Here is a 27738-nt window from a genome sequence, read left to right as displayed (position 1 = left end):
CAGCTCCACCTGTCATAGTCCAATCTTGTTTTTATCTGTTATATTTAGAATCCGTTTAAATAATTTTTTGGTTTGCCTGAAGGATGATATTGTCACACTTAAGTATTCAGTACACTGAATTCCCATATGTACAATTAATAGTGCATTGAAATTCAGTGCAGAAATGAAAATTTTCACCAGGAAGTTGGTCCTTGACAGTGGTATGTTGAGTATGTTATTAACTATTACTCATCTAACTTGTTGACACTTCTGCAAAATACTTTTTAAAAAAATTTTTGGAAGAAGTACTACTTAATAACTTGGCTTGAGAATAGATTCAAAAAGCAGAAACTGATTATTTGAAGGAGCTAAAAATAGACATTCAGGTGTGTGTGAGTTATGAGCTCCCCTTGCTGGAGGTTGTGTGAAATGCTGAAAAGCAAGCAACACTTATTGCTGCCAAAACTTCCTCTATGGGAACACTTTAAAAAAAATTCAGTACATGACTAAAACTTTTATAGTTAATGCTTTAGAGTGTGGAGGTTTTATTTCTGTTTTTTAATCATTTAAACTTATTTTATTGAAAAGGTTCTAATTGTAGGTAAGGTACGTTTGTAATCTGAAATTGGAAGGAAGTAAATCTTGGAACTTTGACTTCAGAAAGGCCTAAAAAAAGATAGCTGGGGCTAAACTGAATGAAGACCATAATGATACTCTAATTCTATGAAAATTGAACATAATTCTGTACAACTGTTTGTGTAGATAATTATTTGGAATGTTGCTACTGCTAATAAAGCTGCAGTGGCTTTAAATACCATTTAAACCATGGCTGTAGTCTTCAAGAAGGATTTTTATCTAGGTATTTCATCTGTGAGAGGCAGCAAAGCTCAATTATTAGACTTGTACAGTGAACTAGAAATCTTAGTAATTGCAGCTACTATTTTTAATTAATCTGATAGGAGATTTTTATTTCACCTCTGAAAAATTTAGTAACAGCCTCCAATAAATTATTACAGAGTTGCTAATGCAGACATTTTAATACAGTACGGTTCTGGAGTTAATAGAAGCTAATAGAAGTTGATAAGAGTTTCTGCTCTTGAAAAACTTAGGAATTTTTTGTTGTCGTTGTAGCCGTCTTAAATGATACAATTTATAAATAACATTTTATGTATTTTTCACCATCTATCAGTATTCTAACAGCCTCTGTGTTTTTGGGCATATGCAGTCATCGTCACATGTCACCTTTCTACAAAATGTTAGGAAGGATGGATTTGTTCATACACCCTACTTTGGATTTAGAATTCAATTCCAAATGTTGAGTTTGCCTTCTACAAAGCAGAAGATTAAATATCAGTAAAACTGTGGACCCTTTGCATATGAAGGCCTGGCTCTGCTACTCTCATGCATTGTGTGGCAGGTCAACATGAAGAATGCATTAATGTGGCATTCCAGAAATTACTGATTTTACTGAAATTACAGCAATGCAGCAAATTTCAGTTCACTGAGAAAAGTTAAATCAGGACTGTATGGGTCAAGTAGTGGAAGGAAGCAAGTGTGGTAACTGGCCATGGTTTATTCTGTCTTGATGCCTAAGATGAATAGCCTAAAGATATACAAGGAGTTTGTTGCCTTAAGCTGTTTATAGTAGCTAGGGGAAAGAACTCTGCCTTTTGGCCGAAGTGCCATAGGTGCTGTCTGTCTGTCCCTTTGGCTAGAGAAGTAACTTGGATCAATCATATCATTCCTTAAACAGCCTGCATACAGGTGAACCTGCACCCAGTTGGGTGAGATTCCTCATGACTACACTTGTGTGAGGTGGGAAACAGAGTCACAAACAGGGACAGTTGCATTTTGGCTGTACATCCTCTTGTTGTTCCGACCCTTTCAAAGCAGTCACTGCTCACAGAAATGGAAGGGTAGAGGTGCATATTTGCAGAAACATCATGTAAAGATTTCAAGGAACTGTATTGTGGGCAGTGATAGAGTTGACAGGACTGGTAGGAAGGAGAACTGCCAAGGGTGTGTGCTATGCTACGTTTGCAATATGACTTTTTAGTGTAGGCACTTACTGAATGGCTGAGTCTTCCTACATTTGTCTTTGTTTGGTGGGTTTGTTTTTGTTTTTTATTTTTTTAGCATAACCTTATCTAGTAAGCATTTTGTTCTGTGTAGGAGGCTTGTCACAGCTTTTTACGCAATTCAGCATCTTGTTCAGAGAGAGTTCTACTTAAGAGTAAGAGGTGTTTCCTGCCATGTTACATACAAAGCATTGTAGAGATCAGACTCTCTAAGGGACACTGCTGGTGCTTAATCATCTGACAAAACTTGCTCATTCAGATTAGGATTTGGATGATAAATTATCTGCACCATTGCTGCCTCAGGACACTGTCCAGAGCAATATCCCAAAAGCAGCTATTCATAATTGTAATCCAAGATCAGATTTTTCTGTCCTCTGGAGGACAGAAAAAATTTCTAACTGTTTTTGCTGGAGGCAATGCCTAAGGATTTTGCTTAATTTAGACATAAATAAGTAAAGTGTTTGTTCTTAAACTAAAATCTCTCTTTTTAAAAATCACAGTGTTCTTAAGACCACAAAGAAATTTGGAATCAATAGACCCACAGTTCACAATCCGAAGGAAAATGGAGCAGATGAGAGAAGAAAGAGAGCTTGTGGAACAGCTACGTGAGGTATGTGAGTGTTGGTAGAATTAATTTATGCTGATGGAATGTCTTTTTTAGTTTTTTCTTTGGGAAAGTTGCCTAAGGAGAAAAATACAAGAAAGGTTAAATGAGGCAATATTACTTCTGCAAATCACATTGATGAGACTATTGCTGAAATACTTTATCACAATCAGATGTCTGTATTTCAGGAAAGACTTCGTAAAAATGAGAAATAATATTGGGAGTTACCTGAATGAAATCCAGTTAATCAGCATGCCTTGCACTGGTGGAATTAACTATTTGTTTAATTTAATCAGAAAGGATGAAGTGAGCACTTGAGACAGAGACAGAGGTTTAGGAACTATTTCCAAGCAGCTGGAGAAATCTTCAGTTTTGCTTGTAAAAGGCACAGTGAAATTTATTAGTTCAAGCTGAAAGTAGATAACTAATGCTTGAAGCACCTTTCTTAGAAATTAAATCAGTATTTCATCAGTGGAAAATCTGCATACAGAAGTTGATTTCCTCATACAATGTAAGAGCTAGAACCTCATGGAAAAATTGGTGTATAATATTTGTGTTACACAACTGGGTATCAATGTTTGTGTGACACCTGATTGTGTTGACAGAAAAGAGATGACAACCTTTGCTGTGAGGAATGTCACAAGCCTGAACCTGTCAATGTTTCCAGTTATATCCCATTAACAGGGCAGAGGGACAGACATTACCATAATTGCAAATCCTGAAAGTGATAGGTGGTTTTCACATCTGAATTACAAGATTATTTGTTCTTATCTCATTAGCTTTGTGGAATGGCTAATTGAAAAATTATTGGTTTGTTTTAAATAACATATCTTCTATTATTTAATTTTAAAGCAACAGGGTTCTTCTCTTTACCAAAAAGTGTTTGAAAGGTGGGGCTTTTAATTTAGAACTATGCAGACTTGTAGATTTGCATTGTTGTCCCTCAGGCCCTCACCTATTCTCAGTGTGAATTAACCTATCTTTCCCCTGCTGATTATATATTTTTTTAACAGAACAGATCTTATTAAAGATTTAACATGTAATGTATTATCTCTTATTAAAGATTTAACATGTAATGTATTATCAATTCTAAACCTGAATGATGCCAAAAGGACAAAATGCAGGAATTAGATGAGATAGACTTACTGGCAATGGGAAAGAAAATGTGGTAGTGGGGAAGTAGCAGTAATAAACTGCAGTAGTTTGTAGTTATTCTGAGCCTAGTCTGTTCAGCAGCATCAATGCAGCTTTTAAATGTTTCTTTGAAGAGTTACCATAGGTATGTAGCAAGTCTCCAAATTCCTAAAAATAATCATAGATCATTTCCACAAGATTCCTGCCTTGTGCATTAGTTCAGTTAATCCTCACAATGAAAAGTAGAGCAAGGTTATTCACTGGCATGATTGTGGAGAAGTAATAAGGATGTTTCTACACAGTATTAGGTGTTACCAATAATGCTGGTTTAATGTGTTATGTTTTAGTTCCACTCACTATCCTTCTGTGCTCTCACCCTGAAATATCATGTCCTGGAATGCAAATTGTTTTGTTTCTTGTGAGAAGTTTGATTACAAGTCAATGAGCTAGAAAACTGACCATGTTTGACAACACAAAGTGAGATTTTCAAATTAATAAAACTTATTTAGATATACTGGGTCCTTTAGTGACATTAGTAACCACCAGAGCATTTGATTATGTACTGCACAAGATAATAGCCCAGAACATGAAAGTCATTAAGTTTGTACCTTATTCAATAAATATGTATATTAGTAAATTTTTATTTTGAATTGTTTAATGGTAAGTTAGCATGTAGTGACATTCCACAGAGCCATGAACTCCAGCATGAAATGGTGTTGAGTTGGTATTGTAGGTGCACGGTGCTCCTATAAAAAGCACACCCTGAGCTACACTGAATAGTCTCCCAACAGACAAATTAGTGTTCTAAGAAATACATTTTTGTTTTTTTACCTTTAAATGAATCTTTTTGTAACAGGTCTTGGAAAAACAGTCTCAAAGTATTCTTTTATGTACTTAATAAAAATCTTTTCTGATTTGTGAATTAAACCAAGGTGAAAATGAAATATTATATTAATGAACATCATGCAGTCCCTTGTTTGCTGCTTGGGAAACTTACGTGCAAGTACTCAAGTAGTGTGTCTAGTAAAAGGAAAAATGGGAAAATATAATGAAACCCCAGAATACTTCAGTGAAGGCTATTTCATGGTGAGGCCACCCAAATAAAGGCTGTATGAGGAAGAAGTGAAGAGCTAGATTTGTTTAGATTGGATTTCTTGCTTTAGAGTGCTGAGAATATCATGTGACTGTCTTCAGCTGCCTGAGGGATAGTAAAAGAGAAGGTGTAAAGCCAGGCTTTTCAAAGATTAACAGTGAACCCATGAAAAACAGTGGCATAAATTGCAGAGAAAGACATTTCAAATAGTTATAAGGAGAAAATTCTTTGCCATAAGAGCAGTGAAACACTGAATGAAGTTGCTTGGAGATTTTGAGGGCTCTCTGTCCTTGCAGATATCCAAAACTAGGGCTCTGGTGTCACTTCAAATTTGTTAGACTGTGACCTCCAAAAATCTGTTCCAACCTATTTCCTTTATTCTAAAAAGAATTATCTATTCATAGATATTCATATTCAACTAGTATAGGTTGAGGTAAGATATTAATAGAGAGTAATGATATTAAGAGGTTCAACTAAGAAATATCTATTTAAAGATAATGGAGAGTAATTATCTCTAAGTGTAGAGTTGGAATGTTTTCAAGATTGGACCACAGTTCAGGAAACTCATCATATATAACAATCTGTTTGGTTTGGTGGGTTTTTTTAATGCTTTAGTATCTTCAAAAGTATTTTATTTTGCAATATCAAATTCTGTTTGTTGAGACTTCTGTTTTTCTTAATGTGTATCCAGATTTTTTTTCTTTTTTTACATCTGAATGTTTTGCCTTTTTTAACCTATTTTTCTGATCACTCTAAAGCTTCCTGAGTAATTTTTAGGCTACAAGGGAAAGATTGCTTTTTATTCTCTGCTTGTTCGGTTATTACCACGATGTAGTTCTGTTTCAATTTTCTGCTGATAAAGAAAATTTAAGGTGGATAAGTAGAAGACTTGGGGGAATGGTAAAAGGAAAGAGTCACGTGCAGTCAGTCACATGACTGATTGCATGAAGATGGGTTTTTATACCTCTCTGTATAAAAATAGTTGCATATTGTGGCAGCAGCACAACATTGCAATATTGAGTACATTTAAGGAAGTTAATGTAGTTGAGTGAACCAGCCTAAAGGAGGTCATGGTTTAGTTTCTAAAGAATGAGTTATATAAACGAATTGTCATTTTTTGTAATGAAAACTCCAAACCTGGCTATATGCCTGCAGCATAGGAGATGAGGGTATTTATTCCCTTTTTGTCCCATTCATGCATTTCTATATCAAAGTGTGCCTGAATTCTTCCTTTGCAGAACATAGAAACAAGACTAAAGATCTGTTTGCCCGAAGACCTGGGCTCGGCTCTGATGGATGGTGTCGTTCTGTGCCATTTAGTCAATCACGTTCGCCCTCGGTCTGTCGGGAGCATTCATGTACCCTCACCAGCAGTAGTGAGTTGCATGTTTCTTGTTGCACTGAAATGCTTTATTGATTACTGTTTCATGCCCAAATGATATATGGGTACATAAACCATGTTACTGTTCAATGAAAGATCTTTGCTGTTACAGGCAACATTTGTATGATTGCAGATGTTCATTAACTTTTATATATAAAATACTTTTATAAATATCATCTTGGTATATGTGTGTGTATATTTATACACAACCACACGTATAAATGAACAAAATTATCCTGCCTTGTTCCTAATCTAGCAACAAGATCAGGTATTTTCATAACGGCATTTTTTTTCAGAACAGTATGAAATGCTTTGGTTACAAAGTACACACTTAAAAAAGAAAAAGAGCTTGTCCTCTGTTGATTGAAAAAAAAGTGAGGTTGACCTCAGCATTGTATGGCTTAGCAGTTGTCATACTACTAAAGCACTAAAAACAGTTGTTAGTATATTTGTCCTCTTGGGTAATATGTAGAGGTGATTCCTTTTAACTGCAGACAGAACAGAAAACGTGCACTGTAATGATTTAATTATTGCCTTACCTAAATCTAAGGACCTGAAGATTAGAGGACATAAACTGTGTGCACTTATTAAAACTTAAGAAAACACTATTGTGTTTTCTCTGTTGATATCTATTTATTGTATAGATAATTTTTCCAGGTTTCTGCTAACAGTCTGGTTCTGAAGAGGTTTTGTTGTTTTCAGCTATTTGCCTTTTTTCTTTTTAGCATACAATTTGGTAAAAATTTGCTGTGTGCACCCTGATACTCAGTTCTGAGAATAGATTTAGATTTTGGAGGCAGTCTTTAAGAACCTTCAAGAAGACAGATTTAAGAAAAATATACTTTTTCAAGTATTCTAGTGGAATTTCTTTTGCTGTTTCTTGACTTGAAATAATTTCTATCTTTGGTAAAAATATGACATTGCCAAAATATGCAGACTTGAATATCTGGGGTGAAAACTTCTCATGCTGATTTTTAAAAATAAATATCTTGTGGTCTTTTCTGTAACAAAATGCACATATTTTAATTTTTTTTTAATTTTGTTTCAACTTTATATTGATGTTCTCTTCCTCAAAACAGCCTTCAAATTACTTTAGCCTGGAAAATCTGTTCTTTGAATTCCTTGCTACTACAGTGAATTCTTGGTTTAAGTGAATATTCAGGAATTACAATTGTTTCACATCTGATATTGAGAAACTAAAATAGTGAGGAGTTTGGGTTTTGGTTTTTCTTTTTGGTAACATGATACTTCCGTAAGTATTTGGTGGATAGTTCTGAGTGAGAAAAGTTGTAGAAATGTTTGAGATTCTAAAGTAATGAGACATTGATTCTTCAGGGACATTAATATAGTGTATAGCTACTATAAGTTTGTGCGTACAAAAAATTTGAAAGGTGTGAGCTTGTTAATTACAGTTAAGTCTGTTCTTCATGACTTCTTTAGCCATAGACAATTTTTTTTTCTGTTCTACAGCCTAAACTTAGCATGGCCAAATGCAGGAGAAACGTGGAAAACTTTTTGGATGCATGTAGAAAACTGGGAATACCAGAGGTAATTTAATTAAGTCTGTCATTTCTAGATGTTCAAAAATGAAAACACATTAAGGACATGAAAGCTGAAGGCTAATTTTATGAACTACAGGTTTTTAGCAATAAAGACATAATTTAAAAACTGAGCTAAATAATGTCATTTGATACCACTTTAGTGCATTTAAATGGCTTATTTCATAGCACTTAAAATTGCAGATGTTGTCTCAAAAGAGTAATTCACTATTATCTCTAATACCTCTTTTTTTGCTATTGAAAATAAATAAGGAATTATGATAATGTATTATGTAAGTAGCCAAAAACTTGCTATTTTTTTCATTGCACAACATAACTGCATTTTTACCTCATGCTTTTAAAATATGAACTTCATCCTTCTTAATTTTTACTTATTTTGCAATATTTCCATTTTTTACAATGTTAAGTACTCTATGCATTGGTGACTAATAACAGACTGAAGTATTTCTACAGTGATTTAAAGAAAACCATTGTATGATAAGTATGGAAAGCGTGTATGTGTAAGATTCTATCATGTAGTTATAAGCATTTCAGAAGTTGGAAACAGGGAAATTACAGTGCTTGGTGATTTCTGATTTTTGTTTAAGAATGGTACCACTCGTCATGTAATTTATTCTCATCTTCATAACTAATGTAACGAATACTGCAGTTGCATTAAGATTATTTCAAAGAATAATCTTTCAAAGACTAAACCTTATGGTTTAGAAGAATCTACTAAGAAAAAATTAAATTTCAAATACATGACCCTCAAAAGAAGGTAAAGTGTTACATAAGGTCATTTTAAACTGAACACAGGAAAATTACATTATGTATTTTCACTGGTGCCTACATATGACAGTATAACTAAGGCTGAATTCTTTTTCTTCTGTTTCAAGAATGCTGAAATGTAAAGATATTTTGTGTGATTTCCTCCACCATCCCCTTAGGGAGCAGATGGTAATGCAAGATTTCACATTTGGAAAGAATTATAGTGTCAATTCTTTGTTTTATCTATATTTTAGCACTCGATTTGGAGGACAGAAAAAGTGACAGATCATTTTTGCTATTTGTAGGAATTTTGAGGGGGAGACTTTCTTACAGTTCCAATGAATGGTTCATCATAAATTTAATTTGACAATTCAGTGTAATGGCTGGGTCTCTTAAGCTGTAATGGTTCATTTAGTTCTTGTAGTTATGTAATTTAATATGTTAGAATGATTTCATATTAGAGGTAAAATTTCACTTCAGAGAAGATGAAAATCTCATTGTGGTGGACTTCTAGACATGGAGCATTTGTTAAGCAGCCCCAGAATTCTTCTGATGCATCATAAATTATCAGTGAACAGAATACAGGTCCAATTTTCCTGCCTGTAGCCTTTTGGGAAAGAAAAGGCTAAGGTCTATTTTGATTACTGCTATGAGATCTTTCAGAAATCTTTCCTCCTTTTTGATTTTGGATTTCTCTAAGTAAGCTCTCTGGAGAAATATCTTCTTGGTATTTTGTAAATAGGCATTTCCAAAAGTATATTTATTACCCCTCCTTTTTTATTCTTTCATCAAAATTACTGTTGAATTCTGTAGGATTTTTACAATTTTATTAAAGTTTATTTATTGAAGAGTTGCATAGAGGCTTGGGCTCAAAGCCACATCTTACCAGTCTGATTTGTAAACTAACTGTCTTTATCTATCTAAATAAGCATTTTCCCTTCTCTTGAAGGGAAAAACTCATTCACTTAAATATTAAATTAATTGCTTGCAATTGTAAAATTACAATAGGTTTCAAGTACTCTGAGCATATTGGTTTTGATTAGCCATTGGTAACTTGCAAATGTATATTTGCAAAATTTGCTATATTTTCTGAGAACACATCATGTTGTGGAACTAGCTGGTTGATGCTAGAACTTTGCTGTGTGTTGCAGGGACATGGATTAGGAATGCAAAGTTGTGTAATAGCAAGTATGGCAGTTAGCTGTCCAAGTTTTTAAAGAACTACAGATGGCGTGCTCATTCTGCTTCAGATTGATGAGCTGTGCAGTGCCTGACTATCTCTGGAAAAACCAGGAAAAGAAGTGCAGTGAATGACTTTTGTTTTTTTTTTTTTTAAAAGAAGCACCTTATGTGGGAAAGTGATGGGTTCTGCTTTTGAGTCCTTATATACCTGTAGGCACTGGGCTTTTCTGTGGTACTTATGCCCATGCCTAGTTCCTAAGAATTGACTTGAAATTCTTCTGCATGGGTTTTAAAAGGATTTTAAATGGTCATAATTTGTGTTGGTTTGTTTTCAGTTATTTAAGGAATAGAGTACGTGCTGTTTCTTGAACTCCACAGGTTTGGAATAATTTCCTTTTTAGTCATGTAAAATGAAAATAAGAAAACAGCTAAGTTTTTGTAAGTCATTGCTCGTTGTGCTGATGTGCATGGTCTCTTACTTCTGTGGTTTTCAGCATTCAACCCTTGGATCAAAATTACTTTCCCAGAATGATCCTGGGAAGTTTCATACAGATGTAGAGCAATGCAGCTGCTGTCTAAATGTGTCACACTGAGTATTTGGCATCTTGACCAAAGAATTGCAAATACAAAATTGAGGAACATCAGTGTCTCTTTATAATGACTGATATGTTGAAGACTCTGAAAGCTATTACCTGCCAGGTGAGAGTTCCAGTACAGTGAGGGACACATTGAAATTGATTTCTGTTAACAGCCACATGATACTTTTGACTGCATGCAGAAGGAGCATGCTGGATCACACACAAGAGGGAGGTCTGAAGTCTGACCCTTAGTAAGAAACTAAATAGCAATACTCTGGCTGCACCGGGAGGCTGTCAAATGTGTGAGAATTGCAGAACAATCAAGTTGTGTCCAATTTTGCTAGTAGGCTTTGCTGTAGCATCTTATCAGTGAACCTCTTAAATCAGTTTTTGAGCCAAAACAACCTTTTTGTTTGATGTGAGAAAGGGATGTTGGCAGGTAAGTATCTGAAACCATGAAGATTCAGAAAATGTCTGCTGTGCTCCTCAGGAGTTGTATAACAAAAAGGTTCAATCTTTGTCTCTTTAAAAATTGCTAAAGAATACTTTATTTTACATTAACTAAAACCCATCAAATTACCTAATTTACCTCATCAGGGCTGAGGTCCTGCTGCATTTTTCAGTGACATACAGTACTTGGATCGTGCCATTCACTGCAAACTCAGTTCATCCATGTTGCACCCACCCTCTCATACTTTGTGGGTTTGAAAAATACAGCTGGATTTTTTACTTCTCTTTTGCGTGGAAGTGTGGCCCCTAAAGTATCAAATGTAATGATTCTGTTGCAGTTTTACTCCTCCTAGTGACATCTCATGCCAAAGATGTTAAAAATTGTCAGAAGAGTGAATTATCATCACATTACCTTGTATGTGAAGTTATGGAAGTATTTTGTTTACAACTGCTCTTTCACAAACTAGTAACAATATATGTAAATAAAGGCAAAAATATTTATGCAGATTTCTTCAACTTGTCATTGCAAAATCAGTATTCATACTAGAAGCAATAGACTTTCCTATTTCAACCTGCAAATTAATAACTTAATAAAAGTTGAGCTTTTATTCTTGGTAGCTGTTTTTCCTGGTAATCCATGTTACGGGGTATTATGCAATTTCAGTAGTGTTAACCAATACTCCTTTCAAAAGTTAAAAATAATTGATTTGTGGTGGGTTGAATGATTCTTTACTATAAGATTTAGACCAAAACAAAGCTGTACATGCAGTATGTTTGAAAACAAAAGTTACAAGTTTTGGTCTGCGTTTTTTTTCTGGTTCTCAGTTGTGAACAAATAAGGGGTATCAGAAGTAGGATCTTCTAAGCATTTTTTGAAAGAGAATGAAGTCTTTTCAATGTCTGTGAAATTAGCTTTTTACAAAAACAGGAGTTCAATTTTATGGTATTCAGCTTAACTAATATGTAATATCTTAACAGTTTAGGCACTTGAGCATATTTTGACCCTTTATTTGGGTCAGGTCAGAGAAATACAATTTATGTTTTTAAAAAGAAAAGAAAGACTTTCCCTACATAACATACTGTATTGATAATCATACAGCTTAAAAAATAAAGATAGACTGTTACCTTGATTACTACTGAAATGGTAATTTTTCTTTGTAAAAGGTAGTGATAAAAGGAAATCTTTCACAGCCAAATGTTCCAGTGTGTGTTCCAGCATATCAGCAGTGATGCAGTATGATTTAGTGTGACAAATAATACCTTGGGTAGGAATGAGAGACTTCTGCTATATCTCTTAAAATTTCAGTCATTTATGTTGTGTATACATATTGAGCAGAAAGGAGGGTGATGATAAGGAACAGCTTTTTGGATCTCACATCACTGTTCAAAGATGAAGACTACAAAAGATTTATCTGTGCCCCTTCTGAGTGACTTTAGAGTCCTGCAAATGGGATCTAATACTGTGTATCAGCCTCTCCTCTGATAAAGAGATCCACTATGTGGCAATGTCAGATAGGATTACTCTAAAAATCAGTGTGACTTGAGTTAGTATAGGAATTGCAAATTAAGTAAAAAAAAAATAAAGAAAAACAAAACATGAGGCTTTTGTATTCTGAAATATCAAAATAAAGTAAAGGAGGCAGCCAGGCAGTGAGTGTAAAGTGTTTTACCTTCTATCTGCCTGTTAGTTGTTCAACTGGTAGTCATATTTTTCAGTTTAATGTAAGGTATATTATCAATGCCACTTATGCTTGTTTTCTAATCACTTCACGTAATCAGTTACTTCTCCATAGTTTCATCGTGAGACATCCATGAAATTGCAGTAAGTTTTATCAGGTATGACTCATTTCTCCACCTTTTCCCTCTGGATTTGGTAATGGACACTTTGGCCTACGGTATGGAGTTAAGAGGTTCAATACACTCTCAATTACAGTCCTAAAAGCAGAGTTCTGAGCTTCCTTTCATTTATGTTTTGAGTATAGTGCATATGCACTACAGATTTCTTTCTTTAATGCACTTCTGCAAACTTACTCTTGACTTTTTACCAGAGTGTAAATCCAAGGAGGTCAGTTCTGAAATGCTCTGTTTTCAGTTACTGCAGGAGCATGCAGAATGAGGGTGGTTTGTGCACACAAACAGCTGGTTATGCTTTTGCTGTCCCATTTCTGTCTTACTGTGTTTATTCCCAGGTGAATGATTGACAGCTCTATGATTTAATCATACAGCTTCATAGATATAACATGTCAGTGCATAAATGTAATTATTAAATAGATATATCTTTTTCATTCTTACTAGCAAAAATTTTAGTCCTCTAAATGAGAGGGGCAGTGTTTGTCATAGATGGGTGGATGGGTGATTATCTTTGAGACTTGGTATGGAGGTCATATGCTTTTTTACTATTTCATGATGTCATGTTTTAATTTTGTATTTTTATTGCACAATATCAGTGCAGTAAGTGAAAATACTTCTTCTGTTTTAGAAAAGCTATATATTTTTCATCTACAGTTACATTTCAGAAATCTAAAATACATAAAATATAAATAATTTATATTATAAGGTGTGAATATAACACCAGGTTATCCATCATCACAGAACACACTAAAATAGATATTCCTAAGGCTTCCCCAAGTTTCACTGAATTTAACTAAAACACATCATGGCAGTTCCTGTAGAAAGTTTCTTCTGCATGTGTTGGCTGGTTTTGTATGCTTTGGCTTCTCCTTATGCTGCTTAGGATGTTAATCTTGGGTTAGAAACTTCATCAGTATCTGTAAAAAGTCAACCTACTACCAGCTCTCAGTCTCTAAAGTCTGAAATTACTCCCCTTGCCATTTGACTCCAGTAGGGACTATTGGCATTGTTTTGGGGTTTTTTTGGACAAAAATTTTAAAAAGTCCTTGTTACAAAGGTCTGGCATTTTATTTTTAAAATATAAGTTGAATGTATCTTAGATATTTACTTTTGGTATGTATTTGCAGTAAGTAGGATTTGAGTCTTGGATATTGTTCCAAAATTAATCCGGCATTTACTGGGTTTATTGGTGTCTTTGGTACAAATGCAATATATTATGTAGTTGGTAGTCACGAATAGTTTGCACTAAAACTTGTTTCTGTGGTAAGCAGCTTGTGGCTGTAGGTGTTCTCAAATACAGTACTAAATCCATCCCATTCTGAAACAAGATCAGAATGTTTTGTGCTGTCTGTGAGTTTCCATACTCTAAAAAATAACAGAATTGCACTGAAGTTTATTATCACATTACAGTTTTGAGTTAAAAAATTCTGAAAAAGGACTGCAAAAAAAGTGCTGTTGCTAAGCAGGTTGGTTCTCTGCTCTGTATCTGCTGGCCTAAGTAAAAAAAAATTGCAGCTTTTGACTCCTGGTAAAGCTAGAACCACTCATGGTAAGAAAAAAATAAAAAAGGGAAAAAAGTGTCACTATTAAATTTGTGTATGAATGACAGTTTTGACTTCCAATTTCACTAGCCACTTTTCAGGATAAACATTTTAAGTATTTTAAAGTTTAATTTATTTCAAACTGGAGTTTCAAACTTTGCACCAACAGAAAACAGACATTGAACTTCCATGTCTTGTTTTATTTGGTGTACTGTCAGTTCATTAAGGAAATGAGACTGAAAAGCTTCCACAGGAGCAGCATTCTTTTAAATTCTTACTGCATGTAATTTTGTTCAGTAAGTATTCATTGTCTCAGTAAGGCCTTATTTACTATGTAAAATGGTGTATCTTAGATTGCATTTTGAAAGTACTAGTGTTGCGTGGTTTGATTTAAATGTTAAATATTGTGTGAATATATTGGTACTATTACATATTGCACTTCATATTGTATAGCTAGTCCAGAGGAAATTGCCACATCAAGTCATTGATACTTTCCAAAAAGGTATGGGAATCTAACCTGCTAATATTATAAAAACTTCTATGTAAGAAATTTAGTGTCCAATGCTTCAGTTTGGAAACTTTATTGAAATTAAGTATAGTTAGTGCTACAATGCCTTCTTGAGTTTCTATCCCTGGGTATCATTTGAGGTGATATTTGGATACCAAGTTTTAAATTATTATATTAGAGAATTTTGCATACTTCTAATGATTTCTGTAAGTACTTTTTCTTTAGATTTCATATTGCTGCTGCTTGTGCTTTTAACAGCTTTCTAACCCACTCTTTGCTATTTTTAAGTTAGTTTTTTCAGTTGGTTCCATTTAAGCATTTGAATAAGGTCCAGATGGGCAAAGATGTGCGAACCTCATTGGAATGAGCGGATCAAAAGCACTTCCTCACCCTTGTGAACTTGGGCACAATTTTGGCCAATTAGAAGGCTTGAGCTCTTCTGTCTTAACATTCTGATGTTATATGATAGCTTGATAGCTTCAGTATTTAGAGGAAATAAAAGAAAGCTGTGGGATGTGTAGTGACTTAGGCAATACTAGGAAGAAACTATTCCTACATGTTTATGCTGGAATATTGTGATAATTTATTTACCAATATCTTTCTGGTTTTGTATTTTTAATTTTTTGCACTCTTTTTCTGTTCTAATGGCTGCCCTTCGGGATAGGCTGACCTCTGCTCTCCGTATGACATCCTGCAGTCGGATATTCGTCACATTCGAAAGACTGTTGACACTCTGCTCGCCCTCGGGGAGAAACCCCCACAATCAACTTCTACTTTTCGCTCCTGGGATCTATTAGGCTTTTGTCTTTTCCATATACTTTTTATAGTCTTGATGTATATAACTTATCACTGGAATTTGCTAACAGCATAACCTGTTCGCATGTGCGCACAAACTTTCTGCTTTGTCTCTGAAAAATTACAGGTACTTAATTTCCTTCCTTTGCCTTTCAAACTTCTCCCTTTCCCTTGCTCCTGTCCTTGTAATATCTTTATTAATCTCTTGAAATAGAAGAGAGGAGTAGCATCTTGAAGGCAAGTCCCATGTCTTCTGTCCCCTCCAGCTGTAGTTTAAGAACTTACATATCTCTTTATTCATAGCTTTTCTTTCATGTTGCCTAGACTACTCACTAAACGTGTTGAAGCAGTGAAGCTCCTCTTATTCTATATTTGGGTGTAGGCTAGATGTGTATCACAAGCTAAATAGAGCTGAGCCTCTTACTTTTTGTGAAAATCCAAGAATGCTGCAGATATTGAAGCAGCTTCAGGTGGCAATTCCAGCAGGTGATAGTATTTTCCAAGTGGGTGCCAATTATCTCTGCACATACTGTGTTAAGAGCACTTAGAGAATTATCTTTCAAATTACTGTGATTTTTTTTTTAAGTCTTATATATTAAGAAGAGTACTGTAACTTTAAAGATTATTGTTCATCTCTACTGTTCTGATTAAATTCCATACAGGAGTAGTTATGTTTTCCTATGGTAGAATAATCTTTTTCTTCTGTCACACAAAACAGTGTTGGACTCCTTTTAAACACTTGCTACATTAGACCCCAAAGGTGACTGTAAATTAGCAGTGGGTATGAGCAAGCCCTAGAATCCAAAGCACTTTAGAATGTTTCAGGAACAAAGTCATGCAGTACAGTGACACAGTTTGGGAATAAGCTATTAGATTCCTTTACCTGCCATTCTTTGGTGTGGTGTCAAGCAAGTCCCATCGTTATCTTCTCTGTTTCATCACCTGTGAACATGCAAATGCTGTTTGTTTGTTTATTTGTGTAACCAATGGAGCAAAGACAATGTAGCTAGGAAAGCAGATCCTCTGGGAAGCCTCTAGCTTTTTCATCCTAAGAAGTTTTAAAGAGCAGTTTAGACATACATTAGGCAGTTTAGACATACATTAGGCATTAAACTCTGCCTATAGTTAGACTGCTGGACTGATGACTTCCATTTCCCTTCCAGTTCTGGGTTCTGTTCACCTACTCTGAACTTAAAATAAGACAATTTTTGTGTTTTCTCCTTATTGACATGAAAGATACAAATTAAAATTGATTGAAAAATACAAACCCTCGAGTATAAACCTATATCGACAGTGATGTGTTGGCCTAGATGCTGTTGCCTAAATTTGTAATTCAGGCTAGCTAACCAAAGGACCTCAGTTTTGTGTCTTGGAAATACATGCATTCATCTCCCCCCATCTAGTATATAATAAAATAAGCTATAGACTTTTAGAGTATAACTAGGATAACTACGATGTGTGTTACTGATTATTCTGACTGTACAGTTATTATTTAATGCTACTCTATAAATATTCCCACTCCATGGATACTTGTAAAATTGTATTGACAAACTTTTAAGTGCAGTTCTATTCCTGGTTTCTGTGGCTTAAATATATAGATATAGATATAAATATATAGACAGATATACATAAAAAGTAATAAGTGTACTAGATATATATTTTACAATGGAAAAATTAATTTCTGATGATGGATAAATCAAAATTTTGAAAGGGTTTGGTGTCACGCAGCTTCCAGTGCATTCATATAACAACGTTATTGTAAAGATGTCATCTGTGACAAAGCAAGAGCTCAATGAGTGCATCTAAGCTTTTTATTTGGTATGTAGCTATAGACTTGTGCCCTTATCCTGCACAGGCCTGTCTTCTAACTGTGAGCCTAATTTCAGCAATTCCAACACCAGATACTTGTTTATTCAATCACAGCTTGACATTTAAGTTTCCACTTTGAGCAGATCTTTGTTTTGATTTTTTGTTGTCCTAATTATTTTGCTTTTGTGGTGAAACTGAGTGACATATGGCTTGAATCAGTTTAGAATCTACTAATATATTAGTTTATAGTCCAGTGTTGGCATTTGAGACAGAAGTAATGTCTTCTATAGGTTGTTTGCAATTGCTGCCATAAGTGGTAAACAGGTCTTGTGTTGATGGTTTGTGTTGTGCCCTCCTTATATAGTGCTGAACTGCATGTATGAGTACATCTTTTCAAATGAGAAAATGCTGGAGAAAGGTTTTGCTACCATCCTATAATACACACCTGTCTCTTTGTCTAATAGCACGTCTGATTATCCACTGTATCCAATAGTTTGGAGGGCGGTAAAAGGAGTAATCAGTGTGTTTTGCATTTTCAGTGTGCAGAAGTGGAAGTTCATGTCTTCAGTGGTTTTGAATGCTTTATCAGAGTAGACACTGGGCTGGAAACTGAACTAGTGTTGTGCCAGTGTAGACCAAGTGAACGTCCCCCAGTCACAGTGACACTTAACTCTCAAACTTGTCTGAAGTCCTAACTTTGTATATGCTTACCATGCAAACAGAGTCATCACTTAGGGACCATTTTCTGTGTGTTCTCAGCTATGACAATATCTGGTATTTGAAGTGTAGCATTGCGTGCAGTTTCTGGTAGTTAGAGATGGTGAAGCCATCTTGAAACAAATGGTGAAAAACACCAAACATACTTGGTTCATGAAAAGCATAGCTGTGCTAACATACATGAAACTTAGCCAGTTTGGTAATTTTTGAGTGTTGTTATTGATTACACTTCCAAATATCTATAAATCTTACAGGGAAAGAAGTAGTGAAATTATCCTTCCATTTTTTGAGTTTGAATATAATAAAATTTCTCAAAATATATTTAAAATGTAATGTAAATATGAAAAATATGTCTTTCCATCTCTGAAGTCAACAATTCTAACACTAAATGGAGAACTGGAATCTAAAACATCTTTTATCTACTCTAATAGGTTCTTTGCTAAATTCAGTCCTGCTTCTGTGCTGCTGTTCTGTGGCTTTAGTACTTGTGAACCAAACATTTCAACTCTTTGATGGTTCCTCACCTTTGAGGAGATGTCAGTATTGAGATACCCAGTTAGACATAAGTGGTGCTTACTTCTCATAGCCAGACACATAATCAGGTTGATTGCCTTGAGTTTAAAAAAAAAAAATGCACTGTAGTTCACCCCTATATTCATTAATAACATTAATTACAATTGCTCTTCTGTTTCTTTTCCCATTCATTTTTTTGCATTGCAGTGATCGACAGAGACTTTCAAACCATGATATCCTAATAAATGGGTTTCCAGTTTGTACTGTGCCCATCATACTCTCATGTCCTCTGGAGGTCATCATCCATACTGCAGTACAATAAAAATACAGCTTGTAGTGGATATTCATGCAGGCAGAATGTGTTTGCACTGGATCACAAGTGGCATTTTGATGTGAGGATTTGGCTTTCTTTTTCCTTGATCCAGAAAAAATAAATATTTTCAGTGTAATGCAGTGTAGTAGTCCTTCAAATGCCTTTTGTATATTAACAAGTTTTTATACCTGAAAGCTGTATATAGATCCCATTGTGCTCCTAATAAGTTTTCTGGAAGTTGAACTTCATGTGAATGGGGACTGAATTAGATGTGAGCAAATATTCAATAGGGTTTTTCTATTCAGTATACATTAATAAGTTACCGAAGAATTGCCATGTCATTGTTTTTCACAAAAATTTTTCTCCTGTTACAAAAAAAAAAAAAAAAACCAAAATCCCAGACATACATGCAAGTTGAGAAATAAAATGGTACAGCTGGTTTTGTGAACTTTTGCCATTTCCTTCATTTCTAGAACACAAGCTGTATTATGCAGAAAGAGCAGTAGAAAAATACTGTAAGGTAACAGCATATTCTGCTTTGATGATACAAAGCACTCATCACTTTCTCAGAATTTAATAAGTAACTTTCTGGTATAATTGGTATTTCTTTTGTAAGACTGTGTTTTCTCTTACTGTTTCATGTGTGTCTTGTCTTTTTAAAGATTTTTGTTCTTTGAAGTTTCAGGTCACTGTTTTCTAAACTTGTTAGAATAAAACTGTGAGGGATTTTATAAAATATGTGGTCTACTTTTAAGCTGTATGGCTCAATGTTATAATTTATTGAGGAATCCAAAGCCCATCATCAGTAATTAGAGTTTTGCAAATATTTTCAATTTATTGAATGTGCAGAAGATGCACCTATCTAGATGTCTAACTGGCTATGACTCCAAATATATGATTTTGCAGCTGCAGTATGGCCTGAAACACTGTACTTTTTTATTTCTCTTTTCATTTGTAGTTGAAATGGTAGTTCAGGGCATCTGGGCATATACAAACATCAACAGTAACAGTGGAAAAAGAAAAAATATATAAAAGGACATAATTTTAAATTGCCCTATGTATATGTAAAAGTAAATATTTGCTATAGCTTTCTTTTCTGACCTTTGGAAAGAAAATTAGTTTTGTCCTAAAAAAATGCAGAGGTTGAGTATGTTGGACATAAGTTTGCTTAATTGTAATGCCCTGAAATTTCTTTTATGGACTTCCGATTTCAAAATAGTTGGCTTCAAACATGAAATGATGGGCATTACATGGACTTAGGTTTTTTAATTTGTGCTTTGTGAAATTGCACATTCCAATATTCATTGTTTTATTAATATTTTTCTCCTGTAGATCTGAAATTTTACATTCTACAGATACAAGGAAGAAAGAGAAAGGCTCTTGCTGAATCATGGGATTCCTTTCCTCTGTATTTTTACTAACAAATACAGACAGTTGGGCCTTGCTCTTATCATGATGTGATCATTTTACCACTTAAAATCTGATATTATGGCAGTAATGTCTTTTTTATAAATGCTTACTGTATCTGAATTGCCAAGCTGCTTGCCCTGCCATAAACTAATTCAAAAAGTTGTCTTGACTTTGAAGTCATCTAGTGTTGAATAAAAATAGGTATGTATGTGAAGTGTGCCACATATTCTTAAGGGATTAGTGTCATTGTGTATTCCTTACGTCTATCCTAAATCAGATATTTTGTTCCAGGATTAGAAACTTGCTGTGGCAAGCACATGCACATGTGCATGTTTGTGGGTACATCTGTGGTACTGTCTCTTTGTGCTGCTTTGTGATTCAGCCTCCTGCTGCTGCCTCCTTTTTGTCCACTTAACATTTTTTCCTTCAGGAGGAGTTTGTTCTTTTGCTTCATTATGAGTTTGAAGACATCTTTATCCATTCAAAATGGCTGTGTGTCTGTAGAAGATGGTTTGCTTGGAACAAGTAATTTAAGTTCCTTTGTGTTCTTAGAGAGAAAAAAGGGAATCAAAATATATTAGATCTTCATTTGTGTAGTGGATGGAGAATAGAGAGATTGGTGCTGCTATGAGAAGTGGCAGCCCTTCCCACCACAATTGTTTTAGGCTGTCTGTAGAATTAGTATCCATTTCTTCCATCTGTTCTATTGGAGTTTGTTCAGTGATGGTTTCAACAGGGGTGTTTTTAGAGAGAGAATTCACACTATACGGAAATGCTCTGCGTTTACATCTACTGTAATTGGGACAGGAATTTTATTTAATGTGGGGAGAAGTGAGTGAAGTTGAGTCTCCTCAGAGTCAGGGGCAAGTTCTCCTCTTGGTTGGCCAGGCACTTGCTTCAAAGTGCTAGGATTTCAGGAAAGCTTTGAAATCTCCATGGCTTGCAGCTTCTCAGCTTTGCTGTCAGTGGTTTCCAGAGAGCAGTTGTATCTGGTGAGGGAATGAGGTAGAGCATGGAAAGCAGGGACAGCAGCTGAACTTAAGAGGCACCTGGGATGGTACTGCTGCTATGGAAAGCTGCTGTTTGTCCTCTGGGTTCCATCTGTGGCAAGATTTGCCTTTTCTTAGTCTGAGAAGTAAAAATGTGATTCAAAAACTCGGATTTAAAAAGTATGGGAGAGAGAGTTGATGAAAGCTATTTACAAAGCTTTTAAGATAGTGTTTAGGGCTTACATATCAGAACTGATTTGTGACACATTAAGAGAAGCTTGTCATTTTTAGGAGATGGCATTGGTCTCATTGTCAAGTTTGAAAAGGTCATTGTAGCCATGTGTTTAGCTGCAGAATTATAAAATATTAGCCAAGTGTGCTTCATAAGAGAAGGCTGTTAAGTATATATGCTTTGACCACTGACATAGAATGGTACATTATATATTAAAAACTTATGTGGTGGGAAACTTTTCACTCCTCCACAACACAGTTGCATGGTCCTATTTTTTTGCAGACCTCCTAGATCAGCTTTCCTGATTGGAGTATGCATCTTAAAAATACAGCAGGTAGAGAGAGGTTGCTTCATACAGACTAATTTACTATGCTGTATAATAATTAGATAATGCTTGCCTTTAAAAACAGAAAAAAACATATTGAATGGGATTTTTATAGGAAATGGGGCATGCATTCCCATATGCTTTAAGTGCAAATGTGCTTACAAGCAACTGCAAAAATCCTAGCAAGAGAGCATGACAGAACAGCTCAGTGAGTGCTACAAGGTGCCCCAAAAACAGTGGGTTTGGAATTTAAATTTTTCTAAGTAAACATTTTTGACTGTGTTAGTTTAAGCAAATCTGACTTCAATAGCAAAATGCAGAATATTTTCAAACATAAATATCTAGCAAGGTAGATTTTCTTAGCTTTGGGTTTTTGGGTTCAGTCCACACCCTTCAGCCTTGTAATGCCAGTCCCTTAGTTTTCAGATACTGGATTCAGTAGACCTTCTTATTAAATGCCTTTTGTCTAGCATGGAAGAATAGTTAAATATTGGCATGCTAAGGGCCACCAAATCTGTGAAACACGAGCCTACTGTGCAAGGACACTGGAAAGAAATAAAAGAGTGTGGAAAGAATAGCATTTCACTTCAGGTGTCTGGTTTGTGTTCTCAAATATTAATATGGATCTTTAAAAAAAAAAATCAAAATCAGAGCATTGTGGATTTTTAGATGAACTGGCTCCCAGGACAGGAGATTGGCAAAATGTCTAGTAGAAATCACACCTTTGAAGTAGAAGAATACTGGGTGGTGTTTTTCACCCTTTTATTTGATATCACTATATCGACCTTCTTATGTAGCTACTCCAGAGCTGAGCAGTATCAGTTTAGGAGTTTGCATCCTAAACTATATGATTTTCTGGAAAACACACTTTTTTTTTTTAGAGGAATAAACGTTGGGGGGAACCATCTCTGAAAGCTTGCAGGTCAATATTTCAATCAGAAGAACAAACAAGAATGAACTGCTGACTCACTGTCTTAACTTAAATGATCAGTTTATGGTAGGTAGGTTTGGAATAGAAATGTGGCTGATGACCAGGCATGTCTGCAAGATTGGGGTAGTTCCTTGGCCTGTCTGGACAAATAGTTGCAGCAGGGAGGGGCAGTGTGGCTGACAGGAACAGGAGGCTGTTGCCACAGTAGTTTGGTCAATGTGAATCAGAATCCACAAACTCAGTGGAAGTAGTAACTCAGTGTTAGCAAAATATCACTATATATGCTCTCTTCCATGTGGGGAAATGTATGTTGTCCATCTCCTAGAGACCTACTCAGCCAAGCTCCCTGAAAATTATCTGTTTGAAGTTGTTTCTTGGGTCTTAAAGAAATCTTTCAAACATAAAATAATAAATACTAAAACAACTTCACTAGTAAATATAAAATGTAAGATAAATTACAGTTACCAGTATCAGATGCTGTGATTGTAAATGAAGCTTGGCTCTTATCTTCAGGTTCAGTAGTTAATAGGTATGTTTTGCAGTTTTTCCTCTCATTGAGGCTGGAGTGGGCTGTGAGGAACTTCACAAGAAATTTAAGCAAGCTAAATGTTGGTTATGCATAAGGGAAATATTCATTTACAAAAGAAAGGCATAAACATCAGAAGTAGTGGAACAGCTGTTTAGCACTGATACTGTTCTGGAGCTGTGGCTCACTGGAGGAGGTCTCCTGAGCAAGGACTGGACAAGAGTGGAAGATAAAAACAATTAAACATAGGTGCATAACATAGTGTCAAGACTGTATGAATTGTTCTTGCGTGTACTAGTTCCATTGTATTGAGTTGTAAGGGTCCACAGGAATCAAGGAAGGGACTAGAACTGAAAAAATGTGTAATGAGAAGAGAGGTTGAAGAGATCAGTGACGTTTAAATTGAAGAAATAATCAGTATGAGGAAGTGTGGAAATGGACATAAATGGTATAAAGATAAAATAAGGGACCATTAATTAACATTACAGATGCAAGAGAAATATTCAGTCGAAGACGGGTCGTTAATTAAAACAGAATCTCAAACGCATCAGTAGTTTTAAAAGCTGAAAGTTTATTGAATAACTCAGATATTCAATAGTGAAAATATCAAAACCACCCTCTCTTTGCAGAAGATCAGGATTCCATGTCTGCTGATGGTTGTGTATGGATGTTTTGGGAAGGAACAGGTTAGACAACACAGATGGTGCCTTTTTCATGCTTAAAGCAATGATGTAGAGCTGAAGTACTTCATGAGCCAGGCACTGTTTCCATGTGTTTGTGTTTAATAGCTCTGTTTGGATTTTTCTCTTAGTTGTATATTTTTGTCATCCCACTTAATGCTTTTTGCTTCTATGTTGTGGCAGTGAGTCTCACAGTTATAATTATGGTTTATGTGATGTAGTCTGGCTTTTCCATTTATTTATTATAGACCTGCTGCCCAGATTTCATAATTTCATTGATTTCTTAACAAGAATACCCAGTAACATGTAGAAAGTTTTTCTCAAGAGAGGGCCAGTCATGACACAAGGCTGCCTCTCTAACACTTTCTCTAATTATTCATGGGTGGGTGTCTTGCTCTCCTTGTAGGAGATACAGTATTTACTGCTTGCCTGTCTCCTGCTATAACAGCCTCTTGTGGAAGCTAGTGAGCTCCATCCTGGCCATGGGAGCTGTGTCCTTATGGTGAATAAAGTTGATTCCTGGGTATTTCATACTTGGAATGAAACACTTTGCCCATTGAATGCACAGCATTGCACACACTTCCCTGTATGTGCTAGTGTGTAGTTTTCAAGGTGCATATCCTGGGTCTGTCTAGGGCTCAGTGGGAGAATGGGGGTTTTTTGGTTTGCTTTTTTTTTTTCCATCCCCCATCTCACACATATGTCATACCAGTACAAATGCTGTGTTATCCTGCTTTGTAGGTGAAAGTTTGGTGTGTGCTTGCTGGCCCTCACTCTTAGCTGTTTACATGCTATAATGACTGCAGAACAACTTGGCTTCTGGGGCCCAGAATATTAACAGATCTCTCACTAACTCTTAGGGGTAGCAGGAGCACAATCAGAGACTTTCTGTCAAAATCACAGGAAGTTCTTTTTAATTAAAAATAGGAAATGATTCCTGCTTGCTGGAATTTGTGTTCCAAATGTGATCATGTGAAGTGAGATTCTGCAGTGAGTATTGAATATTCTAATTTTGACTCCTTTTTTGTCTTTTTCTAGGAGAAGCTCTGCCTACCACATCACATCCTAGAAGAAAAGGGCTTGGTAAAAGTGAGCATAACAGTTCAAGCATTGCTAGATGTAACCACAGTGAAACAAGCTTTATTCACATGAAACTACTCTCTCTGCTGTTACCAGCTACACTGTGCCATGAACAAATCAAAAAGCTGCCCATTTTTTCAAACTGCATTGAAAACAACTCCAGTACTCCAAGAGTATTCTTATGATTTTAAGCCCATGTTTCAGACTGTACATATGTGTTGAACTACAAAGCAGAAACTGAACAGAAACATTTTCTAGAGGAAGTTGGCACTTCACTGCTTTTATAGCTCACTTTGTACAGTACTTACTAAAACAACACCTCTCTGCCACTTAAAATCGTGTGGAGTACACAGCTGTCTTGCAGCAAGATACTTTGTATTACTAAACTAAGAATCACTGTAATCACCTGGGGGGAGGGAGAAGGGAGAGTAAATCAGACTGCTACCACCTTAGGTTTTTCTGCAGTTGCTTCAGGCTATTGCCTTTTAAAAATATCCAGACATTAAATATTTATATAAATATTATTTATTAGTGAGTTGTTATTCATCCTTTGGATGCAAAATGTAAATTAGGAAACTGTATTTTATTACTGCTTTTTTTGTGGTTAAACACTTTATTTTAATATAAATACTTAGTTATTTTTTATTCTACTTGGTGTGCAGTAGCTCTAGATCTCCGTAAATCGTATTTTCTAATATGTAAGATAAAAAGTAAACAAAATAGGTGCTTCTATTAAAAGAACAGCTAGCTGGAATGGCATTCTTTATTTCTTGAATCTGTGGAACCTTGGTAAAAAATTGTCTGCATTCCATTGAGTTTCCTACATTCCAGTAACACCTCTCCCCTCACTAGATAGACTAAATTGGCTGAAAGTGAGAGCACACCCATTTTATTTGTATATAGATGTTTAAAAACAAAAGGAAATATGTAAACTTGAAAAATAAATGTGAAAAAATATTTTTGATTGCTTATTTTGCTATGCACAAGACATTTAAGTTTTGCCACAACAAAATTATTTATGTGCATTAGGATCATGTGTCTTGAAATGTAATTTTGCACTGTAACTTGATTTCTTTTAAAGATTACAGCACTACAGAACAAATAGTAAAAAATAGCACAAGAACGTTAACAAGATTAACAGGTAGCCAAAAAATTAACTTGTTTTCTTCAGTGATTCCTTCAAGAGGAGACAAAATGACTGAAATTGCCAAAGGCAGTCTCAAAGACCTGATCTTCCAAATCCAACCTGCCTGGGTGCTTCTCTTTAAAAGTATCCACAGAATTAAGCACAATGTTCTGTAGTGCACATTTGCAGCATCAGACCTCTACTTCCATGTCAGCAATAGGAAATAAAAGTTCTTCTCCTTCTTACCACTTTACATTTTTCAAAGAGGTTTTTAAAAGTATACTTTATTATTAAGACATCACGCATTTTAGATCAAAAAGTTCCAGCACAGTAATTCTTCTGCTATCTGGAACATCCCATTTTCATTCACACAAGAAGCCAGTGATGGGACTTGGGCAAGCAGGATAGGGCAGCAGCATGTGGTGAAAAGGAAAGCTGGCTGGGGACACACAAGCAGGGAGTTTGAAGTGTAGAGTGGCAAAAAAAAGAGGCAAGGGGGTGTGAGGACTAAATATTTAAGCAAGAGAATACAGAGAGAGCCTGTTGTATGAAGGCTTTTGGGCAGAGTGATGCATACTTGTCACTGCCCCCTTTAAACCCACCCATGTTGAGCAGCAGATCTGCTGGGCTTCAGCCAGTGCTGAGCGCAGAGCACGCACTTCAACACCACCACTTGCTCCAGGGCTGGGAGGTAGTGACAGCAGCGTGTGAGGAGGAGCAAAGGGGACTCGCAGACAATGTGCCAGACAGTATGCATGGAATATCCAGTTACTTCAACCAAAGCAAAAACATTTATTTTATAGAGGGAACATAGACTTAAATTGTAATTTGATTGGCAGCTAGCATATTGTTTCCTATAAAATGTACTGTGCACTTTAAATGAAAATGTATTTTAATATTTTACAGAGCTGCACAAATATCTGTTTTGTCAAAAAGCACGAGCAATGTAAAGAAAATAAGTTTTCAAGTCAGAGTTTATCAAATTTTAGAAGCATTCAAGGATCAAGTATAAAAATAGGAATATTGATTTCTGCATCTTGAGGGTAAAAATGCAGGTTTCCTGAGTATTTTTTTACAATGTATATATGGCAACATGAAGCTTTGTAATTATTATTATTTTGACAAATCTTGTTTTTTCATAATTAAAATTTTGTTTTTCTCCTGATAGCGTCTTTCAGTATTTGCTTGAACTTAGCTGTAAATAAATAGCTCTAAGTATTTTGTAATACAGCTTTTTTTATGCAGTCTTAACCTGTATGGCTAAAAAGAGAATCTTCATGATCCTTTGTACAATATTTATATGTGCAATAAAACATGCATGGCAAATCTGTAATACCCTCCGCAGTGAACATAATGTATATAGAAAATCTTTACTGTAGTTACAATTAAACTATATTATTTGCAGAAACCCTTTAATGCCTATCCCTGTGCCTGGTGATTTCTTGTAAAAGACATGGTAGTTGGAGAGCGTAACACTGGAAATTACGGGTTTGGGGATGGGGGAAGATGATGATGTGATGCAAATAAAGGCATTTTGCAGCTAAAGTAGGTATACGATCCAGCTGGTAGCTGTTGGATACCTGCAATGTTCTCACTGCTCCTGCCAG

At 35.4% G+C, this 27738-nt stretch overlaps 1 protein-coding gene across 3 annotated transcripts in view; it reads left to right on the top strand.

Annotated features, from left to right (window-relative positions):
• Window positions 1–27699, top strand: part of LRCH1 (leucine rich repeats and calponin homology domain containing 1) — a 114066-nt gene extending 86367 nt beyond the window's left edge. For 2 of the 3 annotated variants that reach the window (XM_050970244.1, XM_050970240.1), the window contains 4 exons: window positions 2558–2667; window positions 6127–6264; window positions 7740–7817; window positions 24964–27699. In XM_050970244.1, the coding sequence (XP_050826201.1) occupies window positions 2558–2667; window positions 6127–6264; window positions 7740–7817; window positions 24964–25077 (440 nt within the window). In that variant the 3' untranslated portion in view covers window positions 25078–27699. Of the gene's footprint in view, window positions 1–2557; window positions 2668–6126; window positions 6265–7739; window positions 7818–12564; window positions 15608–24963 lie in introns of all 3 variants that reach the window. The other variant, XR_007776642.1, reaches the window with a different exon arrangement.
• Window positions 27700–27738: the final 39 nt, after the last annotated feature.

The sequence above is a fragment of the Serinus canaria genome, chromosome 1, assembly GCF_022539315.1.
Source record: "Serinus canaria isolate serCan28SL12 chromosome 1, serCan2020, whole genome shotgun sequence".
Taxonomy (NCBI): domain Eukaryota; kingdom Metazoa; phylum Chordata; class Aves; order Passeriformes; family Fringillidae; genus Serinus; species Serinus canaria.
This window is presented reverse-complemented; position numbering and strand designations above follow the sequence as displayed.